General features: G+C 40.8%; 1 protein-coding gene across 1 annotated transcript; it reads left to right on the top strand.

Moving 5' to 3' along the window:
• Positions 1-1,969: 1,969 nt before the first annotated feature.
• Positions 1,970-24,609, top strand: acaa1.L (acetyl-CoA acyltransferase 1 L homeolog). The gene is given in 12 exon segments (NM_001087135.1): positions 1,970-2,146; positions 6,418-6,511; positions 10,123-10,180; positions 11,250-11,329; positions 12,413-12,455; positions 14,370-14,468; positions 14,785-14,865; positions 15,348-15,538; positions 16,861-17,040; positions 17,514-17,569; positions 20,810-20,955; positions 24,132-24,609. Coding segments are annotated over 12 exon segments (1,260 nt in total). The 5' UTR covers positions 1,970-1,990; the 3' UTR covers positions 24,208-24,609.
• Positions 24,610-24,789: the final 180 nt, after the last annotated feature.

Raw genomic sequence — 24,789 nt, 5'->3', positions numbered from 1 at the left:
GGCAGTGAATAAGTAAAGCACACGTTCTAGCAGCAGAAATCTCCCCTTGGTCAGCAGCAATAATGTAGTTTTCAAACATACGATCCAAGCAGTAAAAGGTATGGTAGGCTCACCAGGGTTTGGAAGAAAAGGTGCAGGCTGCTGCTGACGTTGAAGAGTCATCTCGTCGTCAATTTGTTATGTTTTGGGTAGCCGAGGATGAGTAGAGTATAACAGTGCTTTATTAGCAGACTCAGGCAGCCATTACACAACAGTAACTTTTACTTTCACTTTTTAAGCTGTCCAGGAAGTATGCACAGTATAAGTCTGAACACAGTGACATCTACAGGCCATTTGTATAAACACCACAGAAACATTGGTGTAACAGTCACGCTGCTATAGTTCCAGGGGTACAGAGGGCACAAATAAGCACTCACCCCAAATCTCCCTCTAACTGGCCTTCATGCTCATAACAAGGTAACAGATATATAGAAACATTGGGGTAACAGTCACCCTGCTATAGTTCCAGGGGTACCCAGGGTACAAATAAGCACTCACCCGAAATATCCCCCTAACTGGCATTCATGCTGGACCCCCTTAGCTCATAACAAGGTGACAGATATATAGAAACATTGGGGTAACAGTCACCCTGCTATAGTTCCAGGGGAACCCAGGACACAAATACGCACTCACCCCAAATTTTCCCCCTAACTGACCTTCAGGCTGGGCCCCCTTAGCTCATAACAAGGTGACAGATATATAGAAACATTGGGGTAACCGTCACCCTGCTATAGTTCCAGGGGTACCCAGGGTACAAATAAGCACTCACCCCAAATCTCCCCCTAACTGACCTTCAGGCTGGGCCCCCTTAGCTCATAACAAGGTGACAGATATATAGAAACATTGGGGTAACCGTCACCCTGCTATAGTTCCAGGGGTACCCAGGGTACAAATAAGCACTCACCCCATATCTCCCCCTAACTGACCTTCAGACTGGGCCCCCTTAGCTCATAACAAGGTGACAGATATATAGAAACATTGGGGTAACCGTCACCCTGCTATAGTTCCAGGGGTACCCAGGGTACAAATAAGCACTCACCCCAAATCTCCCCCTAACTGACCTTCAGGCTGGGCCCCCTTAGCTCATAACAAGGTGAAAGATATATAGAAACATTGGGGTAACCGTCACCCTGCTATAGTTCCAGGGGTACCCAGGGCACAAATAAGCACTCACCCCACATCTCCCCCTAACTGGCCTTCAGGCTGGGCCCCCTTAGCTCTTAGCAAGGTGAGAAGGGTATTGGGGATGCCCCTTAATATACCCCCTGCTGCTCCTAAAAAAGTGAATATATCCTGTGAGCGCTACAAAATATTTTGGGAGTATCTCCCTCCGCTTATTGCTATTTTTGTGTGAATTTATGTGTGAGTACGTTTGCGACAACCCTATTCACACCTAAGTTGGTTATAAATTATATGAAATTATAAGTTATTATGGAAATGATATATGAATTATATTGCTGCCTCTAGTATGAAATAAGTGACATTCCTATTTATTATTTTAGAATGATTCTGATGTCCTGGCCAGACAGTTTTTTTGTGTGATAAATTGCTTTTGATAAGGGGTAATAAAATGAACATGTATTGTTATTAATTGAGTTTTTAATGACACGTTTAATTCATTATATATATATCTGCTACAAGGCACCTAGTTATAAGCTAGAGTGCAACCCTGAACAATTGCCTGCTGTTTAGATGTGAGTTTGGCACAAAATAATCAGCAGCACCTCCTCAAATTTCCCTTTCCAGGGTACAAACATCCAGCACCAGCTAGCTCAGAAAATGAAAGCGGCACTTTGTCGCCATGGTAACGAGAGAAAGGGAAGACGCTCTAGCTGTTGGGCGGGTGTCTATGGTAGGAGATCACGTGACCTCCCAGGGTTCCTGACTGGAGTGTGCGAGTTAGGGAAGAGAGAACGTGAGTTGTTGTGTCACTGACAGGGAACGGATCGCCATGCACAGGGTTCGGGTAGTGCTGGGCCACCTGCCGGCTAATTCTCGAGGAGTATGGGCAGAGAACAGCTCAGCGTCCGCGGACAAGTCCCAGGACATTGTTATAGTTGCCGGCCGGAGGACCCCCATCTGCAAAGCGAAAAGAGGCGCCTTTAAGGTAAGTCCACCTGCACCCGTGTGATAGAATGACAGGAATACTCCTCTGACTGCACTCTGGACTTATACTGGGCTCACACTAATACACAACTCTCACACTAATACACAACTCTCACACTGGGGTCTCACACTAATACACAACTCTCTCACACTGGGGTCTCACACTAATTCACAACTCTCTCACACTGTGGTCTCACACTAATACACAACTCTCTCACACTGGGGTCTCACACTAATACACAACTCTCACACACTGTGGTCTCACACTAATACACAACTCTCACACACTGGTGGTCTCACACTAATACACAACTCTCTCACACTGTGGTCTCACACTAATACACAACTCTCACACACTGGGGTCTCACACTAATACATCACCTCCCTCACACACTGTGGTCTCACACTATACACAACCTCTCACACACTGGTGGCTCAGACACTAATACACAACTCTCACACACTGTGGTCTCACACTAATATCACAATCTCCAACAAGCTGTGGTCTCCACGCACTGTCAGTGCTCACACCTATTGACACAGACTACTCCCACACTGTTGTTATCCACACTGATACATTACATACTCACACACTTGTCGTTCACACTGAATACAGCACTCTCACGACACTGTGTTCACCTAAAACCAAAAACTCTCTCACACTGGGTTCTTCACACTAATACACCCTCTCTACACACACTGTGGTTTCTGTTCATTCACTAATACCACAAGCCCTTTAAAACTGGCGTGCACATCACTGTTTGGCTCTCACACTACCTACATACATTCTCAACACACTGTGTCTTCAATCATCGTAATTACACAAACTTCTCACACGTGTTTCTCACACTAATACACAACTCTCTCTCACATGTGTTCACACTATACACAACTCTCAAGTGTGGTCTTACACTATTACACAACGTCTCACATCACATGTGATTACACCACTAATACACAACTCTCACACAATGTGGTCTCACTTTATTTACAAACTTCACACACATGTTGTGCAACTAATACACATACTCTCACATCCCTGTGGTTCTCACTACTAATATCAACAACTCTAACTTACTGTGTTTTCAACTATAGCACCACTCTCATCACACTGAGCTCACACTAATGACTACAGTCTCTCACACACTATGGTCTTTCATCACTAATACACAACCTAACCAACACTGGGGGGTCTCACCTAATACACAAGCTCTCAGCACACTGTGTGGTCTCACAGGCTATACACACATCTCACAACTGGGATCTCACATAATACGAGCAACTCTCTCACACACCTGGGAGTCTCACCCTCCATACACAGACTCTCCACAAGCTGTCGTCACACTAATACACAACTCCTCAACACTGGGGTCTCCACACTAATACACAACTCACACACTGGGGTCTCAGACATTTAATACACAACTCTCACACCACAACTGTGGTCTCACACTAACACACTCTCTCAACCCCTGTGTCTCACACTAATACACAACCTCACATCACTTGGGTCTACACTATACACAATCTCACACACTGGGTCTCAACACTAATACACACTACTCACACACTGTTGGTCTCACCACTATATACAACAAACTCTCAACACACGCGGGTCTCACACTACATACACAACCTCTCACACACTGGGGTCTCACACTAATACACAACTCTCACACACTGGGGTGTCTCACACTAATACATCATCTCTCACACTGTTGGTTCTCACCACTAATACACAACTCTTCACCCACTGTGGGTCTCACACTGAATACACAATCTCACACACCTGTGTCTCACACTAATTACAACAAATCTCTACAACTGTGGTATCACACTATACACAAAACTCTCACACACACTGTGGTCTCACACTAATACACAACTCTCACACACACTGTGGTCTCACACTAATACACAACTCTCACACACTGTGGTCTCACACTAATACACAACTCTCTCACACTGGGGTTCACACTATACACAACTCTCACACACTTGTCTTCACACTAATACACAAACTCTCACACACTGGGGTCTTACACTAATACAACACTCTCAACACTGTGGTCCTCACACTAATACACAACTCTCACACAACTGGGGTCTCCACACTAAACACAACTCTCACACACCTGGGGTCTCACACTAACACACAACTCTCTCACACTGTGGTCTCACACTAATACACCAACTCTCTCACACCCTGTGGTCTCACACTAAACAAACCTCTCTCACACTGTGGTCTCACACTAATACACAAACTCTCTCACAACTGGGGTCTCACACTAATACACAACTCTCTCACACTGGGGTCTCACACTAATACACAACTCTCTCACACTGGGGTCTCACACTAATACACAACTCTCACACTGTGGTCTCACACTAATACACAACTCTCACACACTGGGGTCTCACACTAATACACAACTCTCACACACTGGGGTCTCACACTAATACACAACTCTCACACACTGGGGGTCTCACACTAATTACACAAACTCTTCACACACTGGGGTCTCACACTAATACACAACTCTCTCACACTGTGGTCTCACACTAATACACAACTCTCACACACTGGGGTCTCACACTAATACACAACTCTCTCACACTGTGGTCTCACACTAATACACAACTCTCTCACACTGTGGTCTCACACTAATGCACAACTCTCTCACACTGTGGTCTCACACTAATACACAACTCTCTCACACTGGGGTCTCACACTAATACACAACTCTCTCACACTGGGGTCTCACACTAATACACAACTCTCTCACACTGGGGTCTCACACTAATACACAACTCTCTCACACTGTGGTCTCACACTAATACACAACTCTCACACACGGGTCTCACTGTAATACACAACTCTCACACACTGTGGTCTCACACTAATACACAACTCTCTCACACTAATACACAACTCTCTCTCACACTGTGGTCTCACACACTGTGGTCTCACACTAATACACAACTCTCACACACTGTGGTCTCACTGTAATACTCAACTCTCACACACTGTGGTCTCACACTAATACACAACTCTCTCACACTGGGTCTCAGTCCTGATACAAAACTCTCTCACCACACGTGTCTCACACTAATACAAAACATCATCACACCACTGTGGTCTCACAACTACTACGTCACATCTCTCACAACTGGGTTCTCCGCATAATACGCCAATGAACTCTCTCCCACGTAGAGTAACAACCTCTGTAACACACGTAGTGGTCTACACTAAATACACAATTCTCACACAGCTGTGTCGTCACACTAATACACCTCTCAACACAGCATGGGTCACACTGTATACAAAACTCTCTCACACTGGTCTCACACTAATACAACAACCTTCAACACACGAACTGTGGTCTCAACACTAAATTACACAAACTCTCCACACACACTGGTCACACTAATACACAACTCTCACACACTGGGTTCACTGTATACACAAACTTCACACACTGATTGGTCATCACACTAATCCCTGTGTCTCACACTAATACTCAACTCTCACACACTGTGGTCTCACACTAACACGCAACTCTCTCACACTGGGGTCTCACACTAATACACAACTGGCACATCTACACACTGTGACATACCTGCACCCTATGAGCACATACTAACACATAACACATACTAACACATACTAACACAAAGCTGCTACTCTGTGACACACTTGGGCTGTATACACATACAGTAACGTTTTCCCTTGACCCATTTTTCTTGTACTGTGGCACATAGTTGACATATCATGTTTATGTGGCACCCAGAGGAACATTCTACTGTTGTACAGCAACTGTCAGGCCTGTTGTTACCTCTCCCCTACTCAAACCTGCCCTATCAGGACACAGAGCACAGGCTCTAATTCAGGGATCCCCAACCTTTTCTATATGTGAACCACATTCAAATGGAAAAAGTGCAACACAATCATGACAAATATTAGGCCAAATAAGGGCTGTGATTGGCGATTTGTTAGCCCATATGAGGACTGGCAGCCTACAGGAGACTCTGTTTGGCAGTGCATCTGGTTTTATACAACTAAAACTTGCCTCCAAGCCTGGAATTCAGAAATCATCACCTGCTTTGAGGCCACTGGGAGCAACATCCAAGGGGTTGGGGAGCAACTTGTTACCCATGAGCCACTGGTTAGTCATTGACTATTTGATAGTATAATTTTACATACATTTTTTAATATATGGTATTGCTGTGAAATGCATTGCTAAAACCCTTGCCCTCTTTCCGGCGGTTTAGGAGACGACCCCTGATGAGCTGCTTTCCACTGTAATGACCGCTGTCCTGAAGGATGTGAATGTGAGCCCTGAGCTGCTGGGAGATATCTGTGTGGGTAGGTACAGGGAAGAGTGGGGAACCATTTTGCACTGAAGCGGCAGTTAGATAATGAACACATTCATCACGTTCTATGCAGTACAGGCTGTACTAAATATATGGTACAGCACACATTGGCCAATAAGCCATTGAAAGTCTACAACTCCCAGCAAAACAGTCAGGGAATACCAAGCAATGTAGTTGGCAGTGGGTTATAGTGGAGGATGTGAGTTTTTTTATGTTCAACACAAGCAACAAAGCCCATTGCACACATTTATGATTTTCATGAATTCTTAAAGGGGTGGTTCACCTTCAGGTTAACTTTGAGTATGTTATAGAATTGCTAATTCTAAGCAACTTTTCAATTGGTCTTCATTTTTATATATATATATATATATATATATATATATATATATATATATATATATATATATATATATATATATATATATATATATATAAAAATGGTATTATTAATTATTTGCCTTCTTCTCCTGACTCTCCCCCTCAGAAAACAAATCCTCTCTAAAGCTACACATTTATTGTTATTGCTACTTTTTATTACTCATGTTTCTGTTACGACCCCTATAAATATTCCATATGCTCATTCAAATCAATACATGGTTGCTAGGGTAATTTGGACCCTAGCAAACAGATTGCTGACACTGCAGACTGGAGAGCTGCTGGATAAAAAGCTAAATAACTCAAAAACCACAAATAATAAAAAAAACAATTGCAAATTGTCTAAGAATATCACTCTTTGCATAATACTAAAAGTTAACTCAAGGTGAACAACCCCTTTACAGTGCTCACAACTTCATAGATTTGCCAGTACACACTTGAGAAAGGGCCCTTGAGGCCCGAAACATGTGGACACAAAATAAAAGCCTATTAGCAGTTATTCTGCCTGCTGTATGATTCCCATCCTTTTTGATACATTTTCATAGATTTGCCACTTGTAACCTAACTGCCTGGTAGTCTGATCACATATTGCAACTCACTGGTCAGTTTTGATAAGCCATCTTGCTATCCTTACTTGGCTGCTTATGGCCCCAAAACACTTGAGTCTTCAATAATCATTGGTTGAAAAATCCTTTCCTATCCATCTGTGGATATGATTCTTTGGTGTTAAAAATTCAGCATGGGCCAGATATGGGCCACACTGTAAATTCTAGAGTCTAAAGGTGGCCTTAGATTTCCAAGTGTTCTGCCGCTATCAGTCCCACCATACACACACCGAATATCGTATGAAAATTAGTTTCATACGTTAGAGACCTGCAGCGGGTCGGGTACCCGCGGGTTACCAGCAAAAACCTGCAGTCCCGGGTCTTCTCAATAGCGAGTTTTACGCCTTTTTTTCTGATGACGCCAACTTCCAATGATGTCAGGTCCGGTTTACAATGACATCGCTTCCTGTATTACTTCTTTTTTTCTGATCACGCCAACTTTCAAAGATGTCACTTCCGGTTTACAATGACATCGCTTCCTGTTTTACTCATTTTTTTCTGATCACGCCAACTTTCAATGATGTCACTTCCAGTTTACAATGCCAGCACTTCCTATTTCTTGATGTGTGGGTCACGGATCGGGTTGCGAATAAGGTCCTTGCGGGTCGGGAAGCGGGTAAGTATGTGGGTCGGGTTCATGTTTTAACAAATTGGTTCTGCGCAGGACTCTATCATACGTTATTATCAGTGCATCTATGGCCACCTTGAACTGTTTGTCGAAAATACAAAGTCACATGACAATGGATATCGTTTTATGCTGTTTGGTTGATCTCTGCACAGTGCTCAGTCCAGCACTTCATAAAAGGAACCTTTGAACAGATTAGGATCACGTTGGCTTTGAACTGTGCTTCAGCCTGGCTTAGTGTCACATTTGCACTTATATTGTGTAATCTTCTACTTCTCTCTTTTTGTTTTGTTTTTTTTTGGCAGCTGCCGGTTTGCATTATAATACACATTTTATTGCAAAAGCCTTTTCATTGAAATGATGTATATGTATGGGATCCCTTATCTGAAAATCCATTATCAAGACGGCTCCAAAATACATGAAGGCTATTTCCCATAGACTTCATTATAAGCAAAGAATTCTAGTTTTTAAAACGTATTTCTTTTTTCTCTGTAATAATAAAGCAGTAGCTTGTGCTCGATCCCAACTAAGATATAATTAATCCTTAATGGAGGCAGCACAATCCTGTTAGGGTTATTTAATGTTAAATTATTTTTTTTAGCTGTCTTAAAGGGGTTGTTCACCTTCAAACAACTTGATATTTTTAGATAGATCACCAGAAATAACGACTTTTTCCAATTACTTTCTATTTTCTATGTGTCGCCGTTTTTCTAATATTGAAGTGTAAAGTGTCATTTTTCACCTTCTAAAGCAGCTCTTGGAGGTGGGTTCGCCGATTTTGTAAACTGTTCTAAATTTATACATTTAGTTGATACATTTCTTATCTTTGTCCCTGCTGAGCAGACTCTCTGGGTTTCATTAAAGGCAGCTGTTAAGCTGGCCATAGAGGTGCAGATTTACCTTCATATCGGACGAACGATCGTTCTGTACCATCTCCCGAACTGCCACTAACCATTCAGATCAAATAAAGTAGTAAAAGAACAGATCAGACGATGTTCTGCCCCTGACAGCAATCGTACGAAAGTTATGTCCTTCAAAAGCTGGTGACAGTCTCCCACTGATATCATCAGATCGGCAATACATGCAGAGAAATTATCAGCAGCTGACGAAAAATGTCGGGACTCTCCACACACGACCCGAAAATCGTAAGAAACGCAGATTCGTGCAATCAAATCTTTGCGTCTATGGCCAGCTTAAGAATTGATACAATAATTGCTAATAATAGGAAAGGTTAAAACTAAGTAAGCTTTATCTGAAAGGTCTATATAAATACACCAGTAAATCTGGTGCTCTGAGTCCCCTGTCAAAAGAAACACTACATTTCTTTCCTTCTATTGTGTACTCATGGGCTTCTGTATCAGACTTCCTGTTTTCAGCTTAAACCTCCAGGGCTAGGGATTGAGCATGCTCAGTTTGTTCCTCTCCCCTCTTCCCTTACCTGCTGTAGTCTGAGCCCAGAGCTATGTGTGAGCAGGGAGAGACTCAAGCAGGAAGTGATGTCACACCAAGCTAATATGGCAGCTGCTATCCTAAACAAATAGAGAGCTTCTAGAGATTTTACTCATTTATGGTAAAGCATTCTATAGAATAAATATAGTGTTTATAGCTTGCACTATTGTGGTTAATCTATTGCCAATAAACTGCCTCGGCAGCTTTCCTTCTCCTTTAAACTTTAAAACTTAGATTTTGGAAAAACAGTAAAATATAAATAATGGAAAGTAATTGAAAAAAGTCTTTATTTCTCAGGAACAATTTGAAAACAACTGAACTGAAAAAAGTTTTTGGAAGGTGAACATCCCCTTTAAAGTATTGAGATCAAAATTACAGAAAGATCCGTTATCTTGAAAACCCGAGGTCCCGATTATTCTGGATAACCGGTCCCATACCTGTACTAATCTAGGGCCCTGCTTATGACATGTTACAATCTAAAAGAAGAAATACTTTTCTTTGGAGTTTGAAATTTAATCCAATGAGTTGAACATTCTCTCATTCCTACAGGAAATGTATTACAGCCGGGAGCTGGGGCATTGGTTGCAAGGATCGGTCAGTTTTTAAGGTATTTCTTTGATCCATTGGATTGATTCATGCTTTAATTACATGCTGCAGATACAATGTTTAATTGTGCAACTGAGGGCACAAAAGGTTCATAAAAAAAACTAAACCGGAAGCAAAAAGAACAGGCATAAATCAAAAAAAATTTTCACACATGCCCTGCTCTGTGCACTTTTTTGAATTTTAGCAGGTCTCTGTGCTCCAAAATTTGTGTGCCCCATGAATGCAGCACTGCTTTCATTTTAAAGTACTGTATTCATGAGGGGTACGTGTGAGGAGACATATAGATGTTACCCCTCTAACCCATCTGCAAACTTGTGTCTTAGATGCGCCTAATTTCCAGCCCAAGGCTAGGTGTGGAGCACAGCCAGACACAATTGTTTTTCAAACAAACACAAAGGGACATCCCTATGCACCCATTCCTATGGCGACTAATCTCCCCAAAATTCCTTCCCACCTGCAAGAATGTGAATCACCGGTGGGATGACACATGCCTCGCTTGAAAACTGAAGCAACGCATATGCTATCCTGGCGGCGATTCACATTCTTGCTGATGGGAAGATAAGTCGTCCGCAGCAACGAAGATTTATTAGTTAGGCAGATTGACACTATACCTATAAAATAGTGATGTGCGGGCCGGCCGATACCTGGGTCAGGCGGGTTTGGGCCGACATCACACTCTTCCTCGCGAGCTCTTCTTCTGCTCTCCCCGCCCGCCAAAATGCCGACTTCCAGGTTCATCTATTATAGACGCTGCACCTGCTCGCCCTGCCTCTTTTCTGACATCGGCAGGGCGGGTTGGTGCGGGTCTATAAAAGCTACGCGGAAGTCGGATGTGGGCGGGCTGCGGGCCAAGGGAGGGCTTGTTAGGGGAAAATACTGACCCGCACATCACTACTATAAAACTGAACATCTGATTTGCAGGTATCCGCTGGTGTATTAGCTGAGAGACCCTATAGCAGAGGTCCATTGACCACAATTAGCATAAACAAAATACCATGCATTGTGCAGCAAAACTATAGTGATGAAAATGGATAACTATAGAACTAATGAGCTTCCTGTTGTCTTTGCAGTGGAATTCCTGAGAGTGTTCCTATACATGTAGTGAATAGACAGTGCTCCTCAGGTCTGCAGGCTATCATCAACGTTGCAGGTGAGTAGATTGTTACTGAGTTGCAACCCTCATGCTGGTGGAGTAACACACCCATCTCCCTACTGAGTTCGGTAACAGTCCGTTGGAGCCACTGGTACACTCGGCCAGGTGTTTGCTGTTTATAAAACTGGCGCTTGTTTTTCTAAATGAATTTCATCTGATCCACAAGTGCCCTCTGAAGTCAAGAGGGAGCAGTTCTTGGTGATATGTCACTTGTTTAAGTGACACTCAACACAAAGAACAGCACTTATTTAGTCTGTAAGGGGTGGTTCACCTTTTAGTTAAGTTTTTTCATGTTATAGAATGGCCAGTTCTAAGCAACTTTTCAATTGGTCTTCATTATTTATTTTTATAGTTTTTTTTAAAGATTTCCCTTCTTCTTCAGACTCTTTTCTGCTTTCAAATGGGGGTCACTGACCCCATCTAAAAAAACAGCCTCTATAAGGCTACAACTTTATAGTTATTGCTACTTTTATCACTCCTCTTTCTATTCAGGCCTCTCCTATTCGTATTCCAGTCCCTTATTCAAAGCAATGCATGGTTGCTAGGGTAATTTGGACCCTAGCAACTGGATCGCTGAAATTGCAAACTGCAGAGCTGATCAATAAAGCTAAATAACCCAAAATCCACAAATATTAAAAAATGAAAACCAATTGCAAATTGTCTCAGAATATCACTCTATACATCATACTAAAAGTTAACTCAAAGGTTAGCAACCCCTTTAATGCCTGTAATAATTGTAATTTGACTTAAGCTACTAAAGTTTGTGTGTGGGGAACATGAATGTTAAATGCTGTCTTAAAGGGCTTACAGTCTAATTTGCACTGCTAGAGGGAGAGGATGTTATAGTAAAATCTAGGATCCTAGGACCCCCTAGATCTTGTTTGACTTTACTTCCCAGCACACAGTGATAGCTTTCAGATGGTAGTTGCAGTTGGTAACATCAAGGGGTTCCCATGTTGCCCACTGCAGATACAGTGTGTGCGGATTTTGTAAAGACACACAAGCTTTTCTTTGTATAATATATATCTTTATGGGCAGGTACTGTTATGCAGACAAATGATATCCATATATTATTTGCAGGTGGCATCAGAAATGGGTCATATGACATTGGTTTGGCATGTGGGTAAGAAACCATATTAAGGAATCTTTACAATTACTGTTTTGCATTTAGATTTTTCCTAATGTAGCATCATCAAGCCAGTATTTCCGATATATTTAATGAAATATTGTTTAATGGCTGATGTCACTTAACAAATCTGCCTCCACCAATAAATCTCATTGGCTTAAATGGGAAAAGCCTTAACTGTACTGGGGGTATTGCGCATTTCCCATTAAAGTCAACAGTCAGTCTATCATTGTGTATACAACCTGCATCCAATATGTTCCTTTAAAAGGCATGTAAAGGCAAAACAATTAAATCCCATTTTTACTTTCTTTAATGAAACCTATCTCCAATATACTTTAATTAAACCGTTTTTATAAGAAACCTGACTGTATGCAGTGAAATTCTCCCTTCATTTACTGCTGTGGATAGGAATTGTCAGACGGTCCCTAACTGCTCTGCAGGGAAACAATCATACTTATGAACAGCAGGGGGAGCCCCCGCCTTACTTCCCAGCCATGCAGAACTCAAGCAGCTTTGTTTGTTTCCCTTTAGAGCAGTCGGCGACTGCGTAGAGATTTGTATTGGATTTTATTTTTGCCTTTACATTCCCTTTACTGTTTCCAACTCCAGCTGCAGGGACAAAGATCATGGAGCCAGATTTAAACAGATAAACTGGGATTCTATTTGGAGGATTATTTTGCTGCAGCCACTGGTTCTGCAGAGTTGGAGAAAGTTTGTATTAAACAATACAAAAACTATAAAATCCACATTAGATTACATGACAACACAGGACCCAGTGCAGTCTGTATATTCTGATTATTAATCAGTCTTTCTGTATCGGCTTCTGGCAGATATAATTTAACTTGTGCTGATAATTTATGATGATCCCTAAGCAGCCCAGACCACACTGAGCATGTGCACAGTCTTGGTCTTGCAAAGATGTATAACAAAGTTACAAGATGGTGACCCCCTGTAGCCAACTTTGAAAGAATAAATCATTTGTTTGATTAGGCTTGTGGTGCAGTAAGTTCATGTTTAGTATACAAAATACAGCATTTCTAGCCTTATTCTATTTTACACTTTACTTCCCCTTTAAATAACCTGTTGAGCAGAAATACTAAGCCTGTGGATTTCTAACTGCTGAACTGCCTCATTCAGCAGGAGTCAGAGTAATAACAGCAGTAGCTGGAGAGGGATCGTTATAACATCGCTACTATGGTGAATCATTCATGATTGGCTATGTGAGCAAAATAAACTGATTATTGACTATGGGCACAGAATAAAGCAATTTTTGGATATGGGCACATTAAATTGGATAACAGCACAGAATATAATAATTATTGTATATGGGCACAGAATAAACAATGCTATGTAATATGTTGGTCGAGGGCAAAGGTCTATCTCTTTATCGTCGCTTCCACTGCTTTAAAGCTTATTTTGGCACGCACATTCCCGGGCAAAGGTTAGTCTGACCTTAGTTCATGTTTTGTATCTCACTACATTAATGTTGCACAAGATAAAGGCAATCTGTAAGGCCAACAGCAAATGCTTTCACCCCTCTCTTTCTACCGCTCCCTCCCCTTCTTCTCTCACATGTAACAGCACTTTATTATCCGAGGCATCTTGCCTCTGTGTTAAAGGGGAAGTATACACCTAAATATAAGTCCAATAAATAGGGCTTGTGTTGAAAATGTAATGTTATCATTAATCACACTTATTGCATAAAAGAATGTAACATTTTACCCAATCAAATGTTTGCTTTCATTATTCAGATGGCTATATAGACTATTATATGCTCAGTACAGATTGGTTGCTATGGGTTTTCTCGACATGCAGCCAACATGCATTCAATAACTGCCTGGTTAACATGGTAGAAATTGGTTAAATTGCATTTGGATGACATTTTGTAAAATAATAATTTACATTTTTCAGGATGGAGTCAATGAGCCTGAGAAGTGTAGGGAGTCCTGGAGATATCAGCTCTCGCACTATGGACTTCAGTAAAGCCAGAGACTGCCTGATCCCTATGGGGTGAGCATGAATTTCACCGCTAGATAAAATGTTTATAAAATGTACAGCATAGAGCAGCCCTGCTTGTATGGATCAGTAGTGCCACTGTTTGGGTATTGAATGTGAAAAAGCATTATGTATTATGAAACTCACGTTTGAACTGTTAGGTGGAGAAAGCGTTAAGGATCCCATACACTCAACTTTATCCATGATATCCAAGTGATACCCTACATGTGCATGGCCACTGTTTGACAGCCTGAAACATTGGAAATGCTGCTTCTTTTTACATTTTAATTCCAGGCAAGTTGTATAGTTATGCCTATGTTTCTCCTCTCAGGATTACCTCTGAAAATGTTGCAGAAAAATTCGGAGTCACCAGAGAAAAACAAGATTCCTTGGCCCTGGCCTCCCAACAAAGGTGAGTATGATGTCATTAAAGGAGAATTCAACTCGTAGTTTAAAAAAACCCTAACCACTAAGACATTTAAGACTTGCAAAGTCTTTATTAAGAAATAACTTACCGATTCTCCGCTTGTGCTCCTATTCAGAAACGGCGACAGGGCGACGATCCGTCGTGCAGCGCTCAATTTCTCCTCCCTGGTTATCTCCTGTAGAAGGCAGGGAGGAGAAATCGAGCGCCGCACGATGGATCGTCGCCCTGTCACCGTTTCTAAAGCGGAGAATTGGTAAGTTATTTCTTAATAAAGGCTTTGTGAAAAATTGGCTGTTAGGAGCTTGGACTAAAAGTTTTCCTTTAACCGAATACTCCAAGGGCAAACTTAAACAAAAAGGGTCTAATGAGGGTTCAAATTCATATTTTAAGTGTAGCAGAGCCAGTCAAATGCACTTCCCAGGTTTTAATCTTCTGATTATCTTCTGATTATCTTCATACTTCCTAAGGGCGGCAGCGGCTCAGAGATCAGGGCGCTTTAAAGCGGAAATCGTTCCTGTAACCACCACCTTTACCGACGATCAGGGCAATACCAAAACCATAACGGTGACGGAAGATGAGGGTGTTCGGGCAAGTACCACCATGGAGGGTCTCAGCAGGCTAAAGCCAGCCTTCAAGGAAGGGGGAAGCACCACCGCCGGTGAGTAAACTCATTCCTGTTAAAGGGAAGGGAGACTCTGCTTACAACTAGGGGCAGATTTATCAAGGGTCAAATTGAAAATTCTAATTTTCAAGTTTTTTTATGGTCAAAACTGTCAAATTCGACTAGGGAGTTATTCAAATTTGATTCAAGTTTTTCAAAAAATTTGATTTTCGAGATTTCGAGGGACTCATAAAAGGCAAATATGATTGGCTGCAAGCAGGGGTCACCTCTGGTGTGAACTGGAATTGTAGAGAAGCAAGGTCAATTTCATGGGAAGAGAAGGAGCAGAAGACTGGGTGTCAAAAGAGATTTAAGGGGTTATTCACCTTTGAGATAACTGTTAGTATGATGTAGAGAGTGATATTCTGAGACAATTTGCAGTTGGTTTTCATTTTTTATTATTTGTGGTTTTTGCGTTATTTAGCTTCTTATTCAGCAGCTCTCCAGTTTACAGTTTCAGCAATCTGGTTGCTAGGGCCCAAATTCCCCTAGCAACCGTGCTAATTTGAATGAAAAACTATAATATGAACAGGAGAGGGTCCGAATAGAAAGATGAGTAATAAAAAGTAGCAATAACAATACATTTGTAGCCTTACAGAGCATTTTGTTTTTTAGATGGGGTCAGTGACCCCCATTTGAAAGCCACAAAGTGTGAGAAGAAGAAGGCAGCAAATAATTCAAAAACTATAAAAAAAGAAACAAATTAGGCTGATTGAAAAGTTGCTTAGAATTGGCCATTCTGTGACATACTAAAAGCTAACTTTAAGGTGAAGCACCCCTTTCATTTGGATGTTCTTTTGAATATGACAAAAGCTGTAATACCAGACCAGTAACATTTATATTGATGTTTCTTGTCTGTTGGCCCTCCAGTTGTTACATTACAGCTCCTGCCGGAAGCTAAAGTTCTGCTGAAGGGACTTAAACAGAAGTACTTTCTATAACAAATGAGGTTCCATAAAAATAGCAGTGACAAAGCACAGCCTTATAGAAGATACAGGGATATATAGTGAATAAAGTGCCCCCTATTGTAAAATATAAGGATATAATAAGTTACAGAGGAGTTTCATGACCATATAAAAACATGAGGCCGAAGGTCTCGTCATGGAACTCCAAGTTTACGTCTAATATCCTCATATTTTCCAACAAGGGGTACTTTATTTAATGTAATACACAACTTTTAGTGAGTCATGTGACCAAAATGACATCACTACTCACCGTTTATAACTGAATAAATCACTAGTCACCGTTTATAAGGATATAATATACAGGATATTCATGGCTTTTGTGTATTATATATTAATATGATGTTTCTTCTGCAGGAAATTCCAGTCAGGTCAGTGATGGTGCTGCTGCAGTGCTGATGGCTAAACGCTCTAGAGCTGAGCAGTTGGGGCTCCCCATATTGGGGGTACTGAGGTCATTTGCAGTGGTTGGTGTTCCTCCTGATGTCATGGGGATTGGACCAGCCTATGCTATACCTGCTGCTTTGCAGAAAGCAGGTAGGACTTACCTATTAACATATTCTTATTGCTTTGTTCCCTCCTTTTATGTCATGGGTTGTCTTTTGTTTCCCCTTTATTTCTGAATAACTGCTGCGGCAGAATTTAGACCAGGGGTTACCAACCCTTTTCACCCATGAGCCACAGTCAAATGAAAAAAGAGTTGGGAAGCAGCACAAGCATGAAAAAAGTCTCTGGCGTGCCCAATAAGGGCTGTGATTGGCTATTTAGTAGCCCCTATGTGGACAGGCAGCCTACAGGAGTCTCTGTTTGTTAGTACATCTGGTTTTTATACCAAAACTTGTTCCAAGCCTGGAATTCAGAAATAAGCACCTGCTTTGAGGCCACTGGGAGCAACATCGAAGGGGTTGGGGTCAACATGTTACTCACGAGCCACTGGTTGGGGATTACTGATTTAGACCAGTAAAATGATACTGAAACAGGGGTTAATGGGACCTTTCATCTTTTTCCAGGTTTAACTGTGCATGACATTGATGTATATGAAATTAATGAAGCATTCGCCAGCCAGGTGAGATATGATATTGTTGTATTTGCTCAGGATTACACCTTTAGTATTTTTTTATCCAATCATTTCTTCCACTAAACACTAAAATTGCCTTTGTTGCTGAGCCTATTTGGATTGGTACTAGGGATGCACCGAATCCAGGATTCGGTTAGGGATTCTGCCTTTTTCAGCAGGATCCGATTTGGCCGAATCCTTCTGCACGGCCTAACCAAATCCAAATCCTAATTTGCATATGCAAATCAGGGGTGGGGAGGGAAATTGTGTGAGTTTTTGTCACAAAACAAGGAAGTTAAAAATGTTTTCCCATTCCCACCCCTAATTTGCATATGCAAATTAGGATTCGGTTCAGTATTCGGCTGAATATTTCGCAAAGGATTTGGAGGTTCGGCCGAATCCAAAATATGGGGTTCGGTGCATCCCTAATTGGTATCATCATCATCCAGTTTGGTTCTGGTAAAATGACGCAGTTATTCATTTGATTACATTTGGCTTCTGGATCTGAAACCACAGACCACAGAAGCAAAAAAAAAAAACACCTCTTAACATGGAGATATGTCATCTTTTTGCATTCAGTGGGTGCATACTCACACAGCAGAATAATTCTTACTTATCTACGGTGTATCCTGTGCTTGAATGGCTGCCCCCATGGCTACACAGCAGCTTGTTTATATAAACTATAGTAGTACTTATCTGTTATCTACTGTGTATCCTGTGCTTGAATGGCTGCCCCATGGCTACACAGCAGCTTGTTTATATAAACTATAGTAGTACTTATCTGTTATCTACTGTGTATCCTGTGCTTGAATGGCTGCCCCCATGGCTACACAGCAGCTTATTTATATAAACTATAGTAGTACTTATCTGTTATCTACTGTGTATCCTGTGCTTGAATGGCTGCCCCCATGGCTACACAGCAGCTTGTTTATATAAACTATAGTAGTACTTATCTGTTATCTACTGTGTATCCTGTGCTTGAATGGCTGCCCCCATGGCTACACAGCAGCTTGTTTATATAAACTACAGTAGTACTTATCTGTTATCTACTGTGTATCCTGTGCTTGAATGGCTGCCCCCATGGCTACACAGCAGCTTATTTATATAAACTATAGTAGTGTTCCTGAAGCAAACACAGAGCATGTATATTATATGTTAATTCCTTTAAAACACTTATTTTACTGTTCCTTTAATATACTAATGTATTTTCCATGTTGATTGAATGAAGTTAATTACGCAACATAAAAGGCACTGCCAAAATTCAAAAATATGAACCACATCCTTTGGTAATTCTAAACCAAAATCCAAGTTAAACTACCTAAACCAACACCATTGTATATGAATTGAACCTTTCATATACCGTAGCTGTAGAATAGCTGCTAAATACAATCCAAATTGAACTAAAGTATTGGTCTTAGAAAACAAATTGCTTCTGCCAAATCATCCTTCGTAAAAGCTCTTAAAGGGTTGGTTCACTTTAAAGTCAATTTTTAGTATGTTACACAATGGCCTATTCTAAGCATCTTTTCAATTGGTCTTCATTAATTATTTTTTTAAGGTTTTTGAATGATTTGCCTCCTCCTTCTGATGCTTTTCAGCTTTCAAATGGGAGTAGTCACTGACTCCATCCATAAAACACAAATGCTCTGTAAGGGCAGAGACACACGTTCAGATTCGGGGGGAAATTTAGTCTCCCAGCGATAAATCTCCTTCTTCGGGCGACTAATCTCCCCGAACTGCCTGACACTCAAATTGCTTCATCTTCCGAAGTCGCCAGAAGTTTCCTCGTGAGGCATCTTCAGGTGACTTAAAATGAAGCGCTCCCAAGTGCCATCCCACCGGCAATTTACATTCTGGCCGGCGGGAAGGCAGTTTGGGAAGATTAATCTCCCTGAATCTGACCGTGTCTCTGCCCTAAGGCTACAAATGTATTGTTATTGCTTTTTTTCAGGCCTCTCCTATTCTTATTCCAGTCTCTTATTCAAATCAATGCCTGGTTGTTAGGGTAATTTTGACCCTAGCAACCAGATGCCTGAAATTGCAAAATGAAGAGCTGCTGAATAAAAAGCTAAATAACTCAAAAACTACAAATAATGCCTCACGAGGAAACTTCGGGCAACTTTATAAAACGATTCAAGTGCCATCCCATTGACGATTTACATTCTAGCTAGCGGGAAGGCAGTTCGGGGAGATTAGACGCCTGAAGAAGAGATTTATCGCCTGGCAACTAAATCTCCCCAAATCTGAGCATGTGTCTCTGCCCTAAAGCTACAAATGTATTGTTATTGCTTCTTTTCAAGCTTGTCCTATTCATATTCCAGTCTCTTATTCAAATCAGTGCATGGTTGCTAGTGTAATTTGGACCCTAGCAACCAGACTGCTGAAACTGCAAACTGGAGAGCTGCTGAATAAAAAGCTAAATAACTCAAAAAAACACAAATAATAAAAAATGAAAGCCAGTAGCAAATTGTCTCCGAATATCACTCTCTACATTGTACTAAGGGGCAGATTTATCAAGGGTCGAATTTCGAAGTTAGAAATACTTCGAGTTATATTCTGAGACAATTTGCTACTGGTTTTCATTTTTTATTATTTGCGGTTTTTGAGTTATTTAGCTTTTTATTCAGCAGCTCTCCAGTTTGCAGTTTCAGCAGTCTGGTTGCTAGGGTCTAAATTATCCTAACAACCATGCATTGACTTAAATAAGAGACTGGAATATGAATAGGACAGGCTTGAAAAGAAGCAAAGAAGCTTGAAATAACTTAGAAAAATGCTGTAGAAGGTCCCCATAGTCTAACATAGCACTTCAGCAGGTTTCATTTGGTGAAATATTGAAGTCCAAGTTTTTTTTAAAGAGACAGTACTTCGATTATCGAATGGTCGAATATTCTAGCAATTTTATTTCGAGTTGAAGCCGTAGTATCCTATTAGATGGTTGAAGTATCCAAAAAATTACTTCGAATTTTTTTACTTTACGAAAATTCCCTCGAATTCACTTGGACCCTTGATAAATCTGCCCCTAACAGTTCATTTAAAGGTGAACAACCCCCTTTAGATCTGATTTGATGATTTCTTGTACTTGTATTTAAAGTTATTAGGAGTCGGTACACTTTTGGCAACGCTGACTCCAGATACCGAAAATTGCTTCCGACTCGGCAGCTGTGTTGGGGGGGCACTGGGTAGGCACAGGGAGAGCAGGAACTATTGTTTGTTGGTTACTATAGGAATTAACATGCCATGTACTTTCAGGCTGTGTATTGTGTGGAGAAACTGGGGATCCCTGTGGAGAAAGTGAACCCTAATGGTGGCGCCATTGCACTGGGACATCCACTGGGCTGTACTGGGACACGTCAGACTGTCACCCTACTCAACGAGCTCAAGAGAAGAGGCAAAAGGTGACTATTTACAAATCTATCAATAATTATTTATCCGCACCTCCTAGCAAACTATCACTGCCAATATATGACAACTGGTGATGGATTTGCAGACCAGCGATGCACCGAATCCAGGATTCGGTTCGGGATTTGGCCAGCATTCGGCCTTTTTCAGCAGGATTCGGATTCAGCCGAATCCTTCTGCCTGGCCAATCCAAATCCTAATTTGCATATGCAAATTAGGGGTGGGGAGGGAAATCGCGTGACTTTTTTCACAAAAGAAGGGAATAAAAGAGTGTTTCCCCTTTCCACCCCTCATTTGCATATGCAAATTAGGATTCAGTTCGGTATTCGGCCAAATCTTTCGCAAAGGATTCGGGGGTTTGGCCGAATCCAAAAAGTGGATTTGGTGCATCCCTAGTGCAGACAACTCCGTTATTAAATGTATCCAGAAGGAGAGCTATCAGAAGACTTAAAGTGCGTCGCACCATCCATAAACCGCCATAAAAATGTAATAAGAGAAAGTTGAGTATGTATCAGTATATACAAACAATTAATTAGCGATCATCAAAAAGTTCATTGTGTATCAGTTACACTAAATACATCTGAGTTCATCATGTTTGTGCCTCGTTCATATAATGATCAATGCTTGTAATCTCATTGGTTAATTAAGTATAAAGTGCTTAGAGTGAATAAAGTGTAATTCATCTGAATAGCTCCTTAAAAAATTCAGTTCAGCAGCAGTCATGTGCTATAGAGCGTTTAAAACGGAACATTTAATTCATCAATTAAAAAAAAATAGAGCACCCAGGTCATGGGTTAAAAACAATTAAAATCAATGATGTAATGATCCGGTTTTGGTGATAAGGCAACCACAGCCTTTTAGCAGTAAAGATCTGTGTCAACAAAGATGCCCCAGTAGCTCCCCATCTTCTTTTCTGCTGATTCACTGCACATGCTCTGTGCTGCTGTCACTTACTGAGCTTAGGGACCCACTCACAATATACAGTACACATAGAATAGAAATGTCACAATATAAGGCTGATTAGTAATTCATACACACACGTAATTAATACATGGCAGCACAGAAACCAGTGCAATTAGCATCAGAATTTAATAATCAGCAAACCTGTAGCATCAGCTTATATATTACAGCCAGGGAAGCTCATTTTCTGCTGGATAATTAGTGACGAGCCCTAAGCTTAGCTTCTCAACAGCCAATCAGAGCCCACTGAGCATGTGAGTGTCACAGACACTTTCCAAGATGGTGACCCCCTGTGACAAGTTTGAAGTCCTGGATCATTGCTGCTATTGACAAGCTGAAACTTTAGCCTCGTGCAATAAGTTCACTATATAAAATATGGCATTTTTATCCATATTCATTTTGGGGTTTAGTTCTCCTTTAAGGGGGACATTCCTTTATAAACAATGTACTGGGCTGCTGACAATAAAGGCCAATTTATTATTCATTTTTTTTCTATGCTGTACCTCCTAACAAGGATTTCTGCATTATATCTAAATAATGAGATCATCAGCTTTCTAACAAAGAGGCTTGAGTGATGGACATATTTTAGTTTCCTTTTTATTCTGCCTTCTCCTTTGTTTCCTTCTCCTTTTCTAGCAATGGCAGAGCTGTTGGTTCATACTTGTAGTAACAGTGTGAACGCACTCGCTGGCCTTCCTTTGATAAATTGCCTGGTGCAAAGCCCTCTGAGGAGACGGCACTCCCCGGAATCCACTGGAGAGAAGCAAAAGGAGGAACCGGCACACAGGAATAACCCCGTTTGTATGTACGCCTGTGTGCCGGTTCCTCCTTTTGCTTCTTTTCAGATTTGTTGGTTCATTCATTTTATTTAAAGGGGTGGTTCACTGTAAGTAAACTTTGAGCATGTTCTACAATGGCCAATTCTAAGCAAACCTTCAGTTGTTCTTCATTATTTAATTATTTTGTATAGTTTTTAAATAATTTGCCTTCTTTTCACTCTTTCAAAAAGGGGTCACTGACCCCATCTAAAAACAAATGCTCTGTAAGGCTACAAATGTATTGTTATTGCTACTTTTTATTACTGATCCTTCTATTCAGGCCTCTCCTATTCATATTCCAGTCTCTTATTCAAAAAAAATAAATAAAGACCAATTGCGAAATTGTATCACTGTCTACATCATACTAAAAGATCATTTAAAGGCAAAGCAAAAGTGAGTCTCTGGCCTTAAACGATTTTAAATACCTCACCAAGAAACGGGCTGCTGGAAACTCAATTATTAACAAATAAACAAACTCTACTGTCCATCCCAGTATAAATTAAAGGGGTGGTTCACCTTCGGGTTAACTTTTAGTATGTTATAGAATGGGCAATTCTAAGCAACTTTTCAATTGGTCTTCATTATTTATTTTAATTTATGAATTATATGCCTTCTTCTCCTGACTCTTTCTAGCTTTCAAAAGGGGGTTACTGACCCCTTCTAAAACAAATCCTCTCTAAAGCTACACATTTAGGGGCATATTGATCAAGGGTCGAAATCGAATTCAAAAAGACCAACCGAAATTAAGTTGTTTTTTTTTTTGGTCGTATTGGTCCGTTTTAGATCGAATAGGTCCGTATTCAGCCAAATTCGAATCGCAGAAATAATCGCATTCGATCGAATTCAATTCAAAGTTTTCCCCAAAAAATCCTTCGATTTTACAAAGTCCACCAAATGACTCCAAATAGGTTCTAGGAGATCCCCCATAGGCTAAAACAGCAATTCGGCAGGTTTTAGATGGTGAATGTTCGAAGTCGAATTTTTAAAGAGACAGTACATGATAAATTTAGAAAAATTTGGACTATTCCCTAGTCGAAGTACACAAAAATAGCTTGAAATTCAAATTTTTTTCATTAGAAAATTTGCTAAATCTGCCCCTAATTGTTATTGCTAATTTTTATTACTCCTCTTTCTGTTCCGACCCTCCCTATTAATATTCTTATTCAAATCGGTGCATGGTTGCTAGGGTAATTTGAACCCTAGAAACCAGACTGCTTAAATTGCAAACTGGAGAGCTGCTGAATAAAAAGCTAAATAAGTCAAAAACCACAAACAATAAAAAATGAAAACCAATTGCAAATAGTCTCAGAATATCCCTCTCTACATCATACTAACAGTTAATTTAAAGGTGACCAACCCCTTTAAAACCAATAACCGTGTTGTTTGTATTGCAGGGGATTTGGTGTTGTGTCCATGTGTATAGGAACAGGAATGGGCGCTGCTGCTGTGTATGAATACCTAGGGCATTAGTTCTGACTGATATCCCACCCACAATCTGAAGGAATTCATTCTGGGAGATCGATGGAGACCCCGTTCCTGGTTTCTTCAGTAAATCTTAATTCTACTGATGTAACTTCCTGCTTGTGATGATTGGCCCCGCCAGGCTGCCGTAGATAACTAATCACACATAATCATTCTCAATGAGAGGAAGCTAATCTCCTATTTGAGACCAACTGCATTTCTGTTTGATCCCAGGGAGGAAGATTAATGTATCCGGGGCCCCTGTGGTTTACTAGAAAGTTCTATTAATTAACCGTTTCATGGGGAAATGATATACTGATTAGTGCAATATAAACCCTAATTAGCTTTCTGTGTTACTTACCATGGGACGTGTAGCTGTGGCTAACATCTTAAAGGACCAGTAACATTAAAAAAAATTTAAAAAAAAAAAATTCGTTAGTATAGATCGAAAAAAAACCCCCACCAAGACAGTTTATACTTTAAAATCGCAACGTCTTTATTAAGAAATAACTTACCGAAACTCCGCTTGCGCTCCTCTTCAACAAAGCGATCCATCAGGCGGCGCTCGATTTCTCCTCCCTGCTTTCCCTA

The sequence above is a fragment of the Xenopus laevis genome, chromosome 6L (genome assembly GCF_017654675.1).
Source record: "Xenopus laevis strain J_2021 chromosome 6L, Xenopus_laevis_v10.1, whole genome shotgun sequence".
NCBI classification, from domain to species: Eukaryota; Metazoa; Chordata; class Amphibia; order Anura; family Pipidae; genus Xenopus; species Xenopus laevis.
The sequence above is the reverse complement of the archived record's forward strand: the minus strand, read 5'-3'. Positions and strand labels throughout refer to the sequence as shown.